Source organism: Medicago sativa, chromosome 1, assembly GCF_051527215.1.
Source record: "Medicago sativa cultivar Bolivia chromosome 1, Bolivia_mono, whole genome shotgun sequence".
In the NCBI taxonomy this organism is placed as follows: domain Eukaryota; kingdom Viridiplantae; phylum Streptophyta; class Magnoliopsida; order Fabales; family Fabaceae; genus Medicago; species Medicago sativa.
Genome location: NC_140749.1, coordinates 68763159 through 68776647, shown reverse-complemented (window position 1 = coordinate 68776647; position 13489 = coordinate 68763159). Strand labels below are relative to the sequence as shown.

Genomic DNA, 13489 nt, shown 5'->3' with positions numbered 1-13489 from the left:
TATATTGTTCATAATTTACACATGTTAACGCAATAATAAACGGATAGTTACGCACTCTATGCCCGTCTAAATGCTAGTTAATGATAATGAGAATATATCAATGGATAATATAGATAAATTTATAAAACAACATATTTTTTTCTTTCATTTATCATATTTTTGTAATTTGTGTAGAATGATGAATTTTTTTTAAGGAGTGGAATGATGAATTTTAACAACTATTGTGGTATCAAAGTTTATTATTTTAAATACGCATTTAGACTATATGCGGATCAACTATTTATTATCTTAAATGGAAATGTAATAAATGTTAAGAGAAATATTGAATTATAATTATTAGCGTCAAAATGGTTATTTTTGCATTCAATGTATATGTCGTACTCCCTTTGTATAGTATTTTTTGTCTCATTTACGGTATTTATTTTTTTAATATTGTTTGTCCTTTCACATTATTAATAAATTATTAATTTTTCTCTCCTTCTCAAAAAAACAATCTCCTTTCACATTATTTATACTTAAATAAAGAGAACACAAATTTTTTCTAATATAAAAAATAAATTGGATAATCTCCTTCACATTTCTCTCCCCTCTCCTAACTCTCTACCTCTCTCTTAATCATATCTCTCTATGATGATATTTTTATTTTTTTAATGGAGAGAGATAAAAAAAAGTTAGGAGAGAGGATGAGAGAAAAGTAAAAAAGACATAAAAAGTCTAACTCTCTATCTCTATAAAAGCCTTCATTCTCTGATATCTTAATTCACTCTGATAGTTTATTCCAAAATTATCATCAATCAACATGGGTGACGATTTCGCTCAAGAGAACAACCGTAGCAATATCAATAATTTTGTATGTGGATTGTGCAATCATGATTGCACAAACTTCGAATCACTCATAAGCCACCTTGAGTCTCATATGGCTCAAGAAAATCTTGCTATTGCAAGATTAAACCATACCAATCCTCAGGCCGAATCAATGGCCAACCCTTTACCACCCAATTTTCCCATGCCAAAATCATTACATGAAAACAAAACCTTCGTTAAAAGCAAGTTATTTCAGCAACCACAACAACAAGGGACTGGTGGTATGGAAGTCTCTCCGATCGATGGAACTAAGCCATATATCAACATGTTGGATAAACCCATCGAGAAAAATGTCTTCATTAACATCATCAATGACACATCAGTGAATTTGGAGTTAAAGCTCTAGAAATATTTTCTTTAAAGGAATTTGTTCTTCTAGATTATTAATGTATCAAGATATGATATTGGTTGTTGTCAATTATATCATGCATGAATTAATTGAATTAAATCCTATATTGTGTTTTGATTGTAATTTGTCTGAAAAAGTTTATGTTTAAGTGATTAATTGAAAGTTGAAAACTTCATGCTTATTCGTAAGTGTTAATTGGAAGAGGGAATTATTATTGTTTTTGAAAGAGGAAGAAAAAAATTATAATGTCGTAGTTTTTTTTAAAGAAAAAAAATAGGAAAGACGAATTTTTTTGATTAATTCAAGTGGCATTGTTGGCCAGTTTACAACTGTCTTCGATCTTCGATGAGATTTGAACTCGATACTTGGATGTTAGTATGTTACAAGTCTAAGCTCTTACCACTGAGCTATTACACTATAGTTTATTGTATTATTTTAAATTTTAGTGAAAAAGGTTGTTGGACAATATTATTTGATTAGGTAAAGGAACTATATTATTTGATTAGATATTGATTTTTTAAAATTATTAATTAAACATACACTAATGATCATTTACAACCGTTTTTGAAGAGAATTAAAAAAAAATATGTACGCATAGACAAATATATGTTCTAATTTAAGTGAATATTGTAGATATATATTATTTATTCAAAATTTTCACTACAACATGATTTTTTTAAGGGATGATTATTTTTTCCTAATAAGTTCATATTTTCTACAATTACTAATCGAAAAAAAAAGGTACATACAAGTATATAATTTAATATTATTGGGAGCATTTAACTAATATGGATATTGAAGTAGTAAATTTTAATAAATAATACGATTCTTCTCCTTTTTATATTATAAAAACCACTTTTTTTAGTAAAATTGATAAGCATCTTTGGTAAAGTTCGAAATTAATTGAGTTGTATTTATCTGAACTCGACTCGATAATAATTTATTCAACTTGAAACTCGACTAAAGTTTGATATGAGTTTCTGTTTTAGTTCGAGTTCGGCTCGTTTAAATTTCACGAACAACTTGATTCACCTTATTAGATTCAGCTCCTTATCTTGAACCACATAATTCAAAAGGCATTTTTTTTATTTAAAAAAAAAATCAACAACTTTAGATATTTGACCTTGTATTTTAATTTCAAAAAGACAAATATCGAATTAAAATAAAAGCTATAACAAACATATCGTGTTTAATTTGCTAAAAAAAACATACCGTGTTTAATTGATATACACAAATACAAAGTTCAAACCTGCATAAATATAAAAATCTTAAAGCATATTCAACTACACCTACAAACACCCCAAAACAAAAATACAAAAACACCTCAAATAAAGTATATATAACATAGGCAAAATTCTACTACTGGGATTGAGAGTTTTCTCAAAATACTCTTTCATTTGATTCATGAACCATGTTTAATGAGTTAATTATCCGGCCAAATTCCATACTATATTTTAGTTTAATTGATTTATTATTTTTCCTAATCTTTAGATTTTTTTTATGTCCATATTATTGCTAAGAAAAATTCCTATACAAAAATTAAAAACATCCCGTGTATGACAAAAGTACACACTAGTAAATATAAGATAATAAGATATATATACTTAGTGTGATACAAATGATAGATATTTGGACCCCTTAACTATTTGGTAAAGAGTGATTGATGTGTATGAAAAATATTTGTTGAGAGACGTCAACACCTTAAATAAATGTCATTTATTTGAGGATTAGTGATGGATAGTTTAGCAATTGTACTAAACTGTTGTCAAGTAATAAAATATAAGTTCGTATCCACGTCGATTGTTTCAATTTTGACTTAACAATTTTATCGTACTAAATATGCAAAACCGGAGGGGTATGCTTGGCATATAGGTTGAATAACAATAATTGAAAGACTTTGATTAAAATTATAAATTAAAGATGATTAGGTCTTCTGAAACCTTTTTTTTCCTTATTTGATAATCACGTTCATAAATTACAATTACTTTGCTAGAATTACGATTAATTAACAAAATGGTTAAGACCAATGTCCTTATTTATAACTCTTTTCTCTAATCAGAACACTCTAATGTCTTAGGTGAGTTTGTAAATATAAAAATTTCGATCGAACGGTGATATAATATCACAAACCAAACAATAGTTCAATACTTTTAAAGTCGCTAATTGTTTTTAATTATCTTATATCAAGATCTAAAAGTTAGAGTTAGTAATTAGTTGAATCTTAAAATCAATTAATATATGTATCAACATGTGAAAGACAATAAACACAAAGATAACTGAATAATTTTACGTTTGCAATTGCATAAAGGATACTCAACGATTACATGGGTCAAATAGCTCAAAAGAAATTTATCTAGGACTTAGTTAAAGGAAATTAGATACTCATAATCAAAATAGGCATAGCAACATGATTGATAAATTATACATAACTTGATAATGAACATGAGGCTTCAATCCTATTTTTATGTTGAATCTCCAGCCTTGATCTCCTTAAAACCACGTTTCTAAGCTCTATGATGCAATATTTCAACTCTTAGATTTGAAATAGGTATGGCAATGGGGCAGGGTGAGGACATGTTTTACCTTCCCCGTCCCCATCCACGACTCCCATATACTTACCTGTTAGTCTACCCATACCCAACAGGGACGAGAAATTGAATCTCATGCTCGTCCCCAACGGGTTTGGGTATCCCCACCCCATCCCCTTCCGCACACTGAATCATTTTTTTAATAAAAAAAAAAGTTTTTCAACTTCGAGGGCAATGTCGTAATACATTATTCAACAATATTATCATGGGTTAATAGTGTTTTACCCCCTGTAATATAGGTCATTTCCGGTTTTCCCCCTGTAAAATATTTTATTTAGATTCCGTCCTTGTAATTTGAAGATTGTTTGGTTTTAGACCTTCATGAAAAATTTTGCCCCCTGTAATTTGAGGAAATTTCGGTTTACCCCCTGCAATTTGAGCAAATTTTGGTTTACCCCCTATTAATTTGAGAAAATTTTGGTTTACCCCCTGCCATATCATCGATTTTGTACAGTCAAAATTCATGAAGGTCCAAAAACAAAAAACTTCAAATTACAAGGACGGAATCCAAAAAGAAAATTTTACAGGGGGAAAACAAAAAATGACCTATATTGTAGGGGGATAAGACACTATTAACCCTATTATCATTTTAACATTTCCTTGACTAGTAAATTTGGTTGCTCCTTTAAATATGAATTGGAAATTATATAACATGGCAAATATCAATGAGTAATAAAGTAATTTTCTACATTTGGGACGAGTTTTTGTATGGGTTCAGGGTGGGTACTTATATCCTCGTTACCCGTCTGTTACCTTTGTTTTGATATCGGGGAAAACCTATACTCATAACCAAACCCAGACAAAACAAGGAAAACCTATCAAATCGGGATGAGTTCAGACGAGTAAACGCGAGTATGAGTTTTGTTGCAATGCCTAATTTGAAATGGGTGTTGCCTTATAAAGAAAATGCAAAAACCTTGATTTTTTTAAAACTATGTGCGCGATGCACATGTGAAATTACTAAAATATCAATGACTTTTGAAAAATTACTATGTGCCCTACCTTTCAAGCCACTCCAAATGTGTAAATAATCAGTTTAATTTTTTTATGATCAAATTTGTATTTAATGATTATTGGAGCATAAATTTTATATTTATATATTATAGTTTATTTTGGAGAGTCCAGTTTAATTTTTTTTTTTTTGCTCTGCCACTATCTTGGTGATGTAATATTTTTGTATTAACCAAAAGTAAGTATTCAAGTATCGTTTTCACAGGGACTAATGCGATATCACAAACCATTCAACATCAATTATTATCTTAAGTTAGGGTTTGATTGTTTGTTTTTTGTAAAAACTAATCGGACTAAAATACGATAATTAAACATAGATTTAATAAGGCTTAAAAACGGTTAGGATTAGATTTCGTTGACCAAGCTTCGCATATATCCTTATGACCACATATACGGATTCTAGCTTTTAATTGATATTATCACATATCACTCGACAACATCATTTATGTCTAAATAATTTGTCTAAATAATCTGTCGAAAAAATATCTCTAAATAATTTGTGACTTCGATCGTATCGTTTAATCGACGATTTCTCAATCTATTAAACGATCCGATATCATTAAGCTTTGATATTTAAAGTGGTTACCAAAACCTAAACCCCCCTTTCTAGAATTCAAGTTTTAATAGATGATTATCCTAAACCTAGATTCAAAAAGTATTTTTCAATATCATTTTAAATCAAACATAAACATGAATAGCAAGGATAATATCAATATCAAGTAAAAGACTAGAATCAAATATTAAAGGATCAAAAGGAGTACATACTATGCTTGATCAAGTACATCTAATCCCAACAAATGAGATTTAGCTACTCATTGTCATGGTAGCTTTATAAAAATGGAAGGAAAAAAAAATGAAAGTTCATTGCAAGATCTTTGATTTCTCTAACAACCTTGTGAAATCCACTTCCTAACACTCTTGCCCTATGTTTTTCTCTGAAAGTCGCCCTATCTTTCTCTAAAGGTAAAGTAAAATCGCCCTATCTCAGTACAATGACAATTTCTTCAACTTCTTGCAGAACTTAACCAAAACATTCCTAAAATTGACTCAAACAACTGCAAAATGACAGAAAAACATATAAATGTGAATCATCAATAGTCTTCGTAGTCGTGATTGGAGGATACTTTGGTTTTAAAAAATTAACAGGTATATTTTTATCATCTTTCATAATATTATAAAATATATAATGAAAAATAACTTATTATGTATACAACTAAAGGTGTTTTTTATATAATAAAAAGTTAAAGGAAAATTTTCATTAACAAGATAAAGATAGAAATATGTATAAAAAATTTTACCATAAAAAACAAGGTTAAATAATTTTTTACCCCCTATAAATATATCAAATTTCATTTTTAGTCCTCTTAAAAAATGGAATGTTTTACTCCGGATCTCATGTGTCAAACTCTAAATCATTCAATAATTAATGATTCACTTTTTTTTAAAAAACTAAAATATACCAAATTAAACACAAAATGTTGACTTGATTAAATAATATTCAACCTAAGTAATTATTAAATCATATTTATTCAACTAAATTATATTTAATTTAATAATACTTCTTAAAAAAAATTAATTTAATAAGATATAAATATATTTTTGGTCCCTACAAATATATAGTTTTTTACTTTTAGTCTCTGTAATTTGGTTTGATTTTAATTCTTGCAAATATATAACTTTCTTTGCTTGTGTTGATTCTTATTTTATTTAAGTTAATAAAATACTTGTTTATTAAAAAGGGTTTGTCTATAACATGTACAATATTGCACATGTTAAACAATCTAAAAGTAACAACTTTTTTTTTTTAAAAGCAACAATCATTCATTAAAAAGTTATATATTTAATATAAAATTTAAAAATTTCAATACAAAATTACTATTTAAACTTCTTAACATGTGTGAATTTTCACATGATAGAAAAACTCTATTAAAAAAAACAAATTAACAAATATTTTATGGACTAAAATAAAACAGCAATGACCAAAATATTGAGCACATGATAAATTAGATACATGTGTATATTTCTATTGATCCATTGCATATTTTTTTTACAGGATTGATCCAATAGAATATGGGTATTCAAGAAATTGAAGGATATTGAAGTTGTCACAAGAACCATAGGAAGAAGTTAATAACCCAAGGAAGAAAGTATATAAGAAGGATTTAAATTAACAATTTGAATTTTAAGATAATAACAATGTGAATCTATATATATGGTTGGTATTGTGTGAAGATCCTAGTTTTCAGTATAGCCAATATTGTATGAAAATTATGGCTAGAGTAAAATTCATACAATATATTATTATATTTGGTCAACTTTCTAATATTGGTCCAATCCCTCCCTTTTTCTTGTTTCATTTGTTTTCCAGTCATCAATGAACACTGTTCCTACATTATCTGAGCTATAATTTTGGCCATCCATAAATGCATTCTTATAGGCTTCAATTAACACACTTCCATGGTTTATCCTCTTTTCACCATTTTCCATTGAGTCACCATTTTTGTTGATTGTTTAGCTTATATTATTGTAACAACTATTTTCTAAAGAAATAAATTTCATACATTAAGATAACAATATTCATAATCAACCAATTAATCAAAGTTTGATCTGATATAGTTGAAATGGGTAGCCTACTCCTAGATCAAATTAAAAAGCAGACAACAAATTTCCTACAAGAAAAGTACAAATCTGCTAGGATGACATTTACAGATGTTACAGGAGCTGAATTGTAAGTATGTGTATATTTTACTTGTGTTTTTTATGCACTTATGATTTAATGCTTTGTTTAAGAAATTAAAGGGAGAATATTATTGCATATATAAATTATTAGTGCTAATAACTTCTAAATTTTGCTTTTGTAAATAAAATGTGACTCTTAGTTTGTTAATACATAATTATGATTAAGGGGCATTAACATGTTATAATAATATTTATGATTTGTGATTAATTAGGTTGGCTGAGGAAGCAACAAATAAGGATGATTGCAGCCCTGATGCAAAAACAATGACTAAAATTGCAGAGGCATCTTTTAATATTGATGAATATTGGAGGATTGTTGATGTTCTTCATAGAAGGTATATAATTTTGCAAATTAGTATTATTATTTTTTTGTTGCCGAAATTGCATATTACATATTAAATACATAAACAAATATTTCAAATTTACCATATATGATTAAAAGTGCAGGTTGTACAATGTTGATTGGGAACAATGGAGGCAATCTTACAAAGCACTAGTTCTTCTAGAATTCATGCTCACCCATGGTCCAATAGATTTTGCTCAAGAATTTCAATGCGATACAGAAATTATTGAAGAACTAGGAAATTTTACTCATATTGATGAAAGAGGGTAATTAACCTTTTAACCCATCTTCAAGAAGGGAAAAAACTTTTAACCCAGTTAATATATGGTACCTTAATTTGTTTGTTCATTAAGTTTAATTTACAACATCAGTTAAAATTTGGGAAATGGAATTATAGAAGTGCCAAAGTGCTAGGCTAGTTGAAAAATATGTGTGTATCTTCTAAAATAAATCTAACTTGAGTAAGCATAGGTGAGTTTTCACGTTAATTTTTTTGTTGAGAAATGTGATTGACCATCTTTAATTAGATTCTCTCTTTCAATCACATTTTTTTTCTATTCATAATACTCAAACTCGAGACCTTACTTAAGTAATCTTAATAGTTCTAGTAAGACCAACGCAACAGTGTTTTTATATAATTTAGTTTTGTTATCTATTCATAATTTTGGTTTGAATGTTCATTCTTAAATAATATACATCATAAATCAACTTGTTAATTATTGATTTCAGGTTTAATTGGGGATGTAGAATGCAAAACCTATCAAACGAAATACTAAGACTTTTACAAGGTGGAGAAGGTCTAAAAGAGGCACGTTTGAAGGCACTAAAAATAACAACTGAAATACAAGGTTTTGGAGGTTCATTGAGCTCTCCATCATCAAGAACAACATCACCTAGCTCATTATCTTCTGATCAATTAGCATCACCAGGATCTTCATCATTTTGTTCATTTTCTTCCTCAGGCACTCCTACTAATGTGCCACAAAAGAATAATGTGGATGAAAAACACCTTTGGGATGGTCCAGCAATTGAAGAGATTTTGATTGATTCTGATGATGATAAAGATGGAGAAATGGGAAAACCAAAAGGGTTTGTTAGTGAAATGTGTTCAAAGATTATTGGTGGTAATGATCGTGAAAAGATTGAATTTAGATGCATCTCTGATGTTGGGAGGAAAGTTACTAAAAGGAGATATGATCGACAATATTCACTTTGGTTTTAAATTAAGAATTGTATTGTTATTGTATATATACTATATAATATAATGCTAGAAAATGTCATTTGCATGGCATGCATGTTAGTCATATTTAGCATTATATATAATTTTTTTGTAAATTTCATAACATATATATGATATACGCAATGTAATATCAAGAGCGCTTATTTGCTCAATTGTTGCAAGTCCTTCCTTTGAGTCAAAATGTGGAGGCCTAAGATTAATGTTTGACTCATCTTAATACTTGGGCAGTTGGGCAAGCCCTTTATTTGGCATGTGTGCATCATTTATAGCCATTGAAAACACCTTACTTTTGAGCCTAAACTTGGACTAAGCATTAATTTGATTCAAAAAAAACTTTTAAGCATTTACGTTTTAAAGCTTATAATTTTCAGTAGTTCTACGGTCTGTCGCACCATCCTCTAGTAATGTTTTGTTGCACCTCTTTTACAATTCAAATCAATTTACTTTTAAGTTCGGTTTGAGAGTTTGGAGATGAAAGGAGGGAAGAGTTTTGGAGAGATGAGATTAGATGAAAAAATAGAGAAATCTTTTAAATTTTTTGAGATAGTGGTATTATAGAGAATGATAAATAAATACTTATGATTATTGTATTTTTAACTTTGAAATGCAATTTTTTTTAAGCAAAGAAATACAATTTTTTTAGTTCCTCTAATTAAGAGATTTTGTATTATAAAAAAAAAAAACTGAACTCCATAACCCTCTACTCTCATAGCTCTCCATTTTTTTCCACGTCTTCCTTCATTATTTTTACAAACCCTCCTCTCCTTCAAAACAAACAGAACCTTACTCATTTTATATGCATTTGTTTTCGTATCTTTGTTTGTTCTAAAAAATTCAGAGTCAAAACTCACGACGTTTTTCAAACCAAGAACTTTATAAAAATCCACACACATGCACATTAGGCCGTCCAAGTTAACAATTAACTAATCCGAAATTTCATGATCGTAGTGACAAAACATCCATTTGTAGACACACTTCACACAATTAACAAAAAATTGCTGTACACAATTAGGTAATTTTGCTTGAGTATAAGATACGAAGAACATTACACTAGTTACCAATTTTGTTTCCCTAAGTATGTGAGCATTTGTCGCATTTGAGGACTAATTATGCATTGGTAGGGCTACCCTGTGCATATCTAACTATCATATCATATTATTATATATTATATAACATAATACAGTAATGCTCCGACAGTTTCATATATAAAAAAAAAAAAAAAAAAAATTATCAAAAATATATACTAGTATTCCCATAAGAAACTAATGAGAGAAAGGGAAGCAACAATAACAATATTATATGAAACGATGAATGTGTCATTTGCTGTTTAAGAACATATTCCTCTTCATTTTCAATGATTGAATGGATTTGTGGTGATGAAGGTCCATTTCTTCATCATAACTTAAAGATGTAGGTTCCTCCACATCCTTTATGATACCCTAAGGAAAAAAAAAACCGGTGATTGCGCAAATTAATCCTCACAACTTGTGGCATGTTGCCTTCAACCGGCTTCAAAATAATAAAATATATGCCCATTATTTATAAAAAAATATATATAATACTTTTGTACTTAATTTTTATATTAAAAACTAATAGCTGCGCCCATTATTATTTATAAAACAAAATAAACTTGTCATCGTGAACTTAGCTCAGTTGGTAGAGACAGCACATAATATATGCAAAGTTCGGCGCTCCGAACACCACCAAAAACTAAATAAGCTTGATATTTATTTAAACTCTAACGGTATAATTTTTCAAAAAAAAAATAACCAAAAAAAAAATCAGAAATTTCATTTTCTAAACAGAATTTTTCTGATCTTTTCTTCAGAAAGGATTCAAAATATTTCTGATTTTTCTTCTTCTAAAACTTCAATATTCTTTTCACGAATCTATTTTCTTAATACTAACGAAAAGAGAGGCACTCACGTGTCCGTCTTTCTATTATTTTTCTTGCACAAACGTTTGTAAATTATGAATGATGTTTTTTGTGAAATTTTATTTTGATTAAAACTAAAAATATAAATATTTGTTGCTTTCAAGTTATAACAAACCGTCCTCGTGAGCTTAGCTCAGTTGGTATGGACAATGCATAAAATATGCAAGGTCCGGGGTTCGAACCCCGACCACCACAAAATAAAAACCAAACTAACCATGACTATCTATTTCAATGACACCAACAATACAACAAAAAATATAATCTATTTTTTTTTCATGATAGAAACAACAACCTTTATTATAAATATAAAAAATACGACGTCTACTCCATGGTTCTTATTGAGAAAGTCAAGTTAGTCTCTTTTTTGTGGTTGAAAGAAAAACAAACATCATTGAATTACTGTGATCATGATTGGTAGAAACATCCGCTACCTTGTATGGGTGTCCACTAATTATTTTTTTGTCTGTTTTGCTGGTGCTCTTTTTGGCTCCTTGTTTCTGTAAACTTTGATCGGTGGTGTTCTTTGCACTCCTTGTGCAGGGAGCTTCACTGTTGCTGTTAATATAAATATCATTTTGATTTGTGCAAAAAAAAAAATTATTATAAAAAAAGTTGTTTAAGAGTATAATTGGGACAATAAAAAATTAAGTATAGATATACTCATCTAGTTTGTTGCATTTTTTAAATGATAAAGGAAAAAAACTTGATATCTACACTTTTATTTTAATATTTGAATTTATTCTTGTTTAGTTAGAATAGAAATTTACATAAATACTAACAAAAGTTACCTCTTGTAAAAAAAGGAAACGAAAATTACCTATATTAATTTTGCCGTTCGATGTACAAACTAGTAAAAATAAAAGCTTGAGGGATGGTACTATAAAGCTTCCAAGAATGTGTTGAAAAAAGAAAGCCTCTCAAAAATACTCCACCGCTATGTTTGTGTATCTTCCACATGATCTTCTGTTATCTCTCATTTATAAATCTTAACCGGTCAAGCTATACTTAACCCTAATTAAACTCTAATTCTAATCTAAAGATTTCCCTCCTTTCTCCACGCAATTAATCTAAAAAATCTTTATTGAAAAAAGCCTTTAAAGGGATTCGAACTTTATAAATCTTAACCGGTCAAGCTATACTTAACCCTAATTAAACTCTAATTCTAATCTAAAGATTTCCCTCCTTTCTCCACGCAATTAATCTAAAAAATCTTTATTGAAAAAAGCCTTTAAAGGGATTCGAACCCAAGCCTTAATGGCTTCTTCTCAACATTTTCACCACTAAGCCACCAACAATTTTCTTGATTTAATTTTGCTTCTCTTAATTGATATCCAATATCAAACGCCCTGTTTTTTTTAGGGACTATTTTAATTTCAATTATGGGTCAAATCTATAATGTGATATACTTTATTCTTATTATTAAATATTATAGTTGATATGACCCGTGCGATGCACGGGTCCATGGTCTAGTCATACTTCTATCTAATCTTTGTTAACATTTCTAATGACTTTGCAAACCCTAAACCTAAATGGTTTTGGCTCCAAACATTCTTGACCGTTGATTCAATGCCAATTGAAATCAATGGCTGATAAATCTTCTTTGAAATTAGTTGTTTTGAAAATTACAAAGCATTTAATTTAGTCAGTTTCCAATGACAAATACACACACTCAATACAAGTCTCTTTCCAACACTTTCATCTTGCTCAAATCAAACCTCTGTTTTCTCTCTCATTTTCCCTCTTCTCTCTCAATCGTTGCTCTTCTCCTCTCTCAATCGCGACTTCTCTTCATCCACCTCCAGTTCCGGCCACCTCACCAGAAACCACCGCGAGAACCGTGGTTGAGAGTAAACATACCCTGAAGAGAATCTCACATCAAATTCAGATCTCTCTATTCTCCCCTCATGAATCCCGTCCTCTATTTCCCCTGATTTTCATCCTGATGATTCTCCTCCTTCGCAATCGCCTTCACGTACTCCCCTGGTAGTCGGCAAAGTGGGATTCGGACTTTGCGTGATGTGAAATGCGATCAAGATTCTGATTTCGGGTCTGTTGAACTGTAGGAGTATTATGCTGGTGGATTGAAGAGGTAAATTTCATTTTTTTTATTATTTTTAAACTTTTTATTGATTTTGATTATGAAAATGCTTGTGATTTCTTAGGGTTGTAATATTTTAGGGAAATTGATAATGATTATTGTGATATGAGGTTTAGGTTTTGTGAATTTTGAGATGTTGTTTCTTTTTACGTCAATTCTTTTTTAGTTTTTCTTTCCTTTTCTTGAATGTAGAATATAGAGTGTTTTAAGAAAATGTGTTTTATGAAAATGCGTGTAGTTTCTTAAAACTTTTGTTTGTTTTTTCTGATATGTTTTTTTTAATATCCTATACCTAGGATTTCTCCTTACTTTGAGAAATCA

The 13489-nt window shown here is 29.1% G+C and overlaps 1 protein-coding gene across 1 annotated transcript; it reads left to right on the top strand.

Moving 5' to 3' along the window:
• The first annotated feature begins 7213 nt into the window (after positions 1-7213).
• Positions 7214-9351, top strand: LOC146956754 (ENTH/VHS family protein). Its single transcript, XM_085731224.1, has 4 exons — positions 7214-7540; positions 7764-7886; positions 7999-8160; positions 8624-9351. Exons 1-4 carry the CDS (start codon positions 7434-7436, stop codon positions 9114-9116), a joined length of 885 nt encoding a protein of 294 aa, XP_085587350.1. The 5' UTR covers positions 7214-7433; the 3' UTR covers positions 9117-9351.
• The last annotated feature ends 4138 nt before the right edge of the window (positions 9352-13489 follow it).

Excerpts from the sequence above, each read along its gene's own strand:
- LOC146956754 (XM_085731224.1), top strand. The coding sequence starts at position 7,434 with ATGGGTAGCCTACTCCTAGATCAAATTAAAAAGCAGACAACAAATTTC. Across the intron at positions 7,541-7,763 it reads GATGTTACAGGAGCTGAATT|GTTGGCTGAGGAAGCAACAA; the intron begins GTAAGTATGTGT and ends GTGATTAATTAG. Across the intron at positions 8,161-8,623 it reads ACTCATATTGATGAAAGAGG|GTTTAATTGGGGATGTAGAA; the intron begins GTAATTAACCTT and ends TATTGATTTCAG.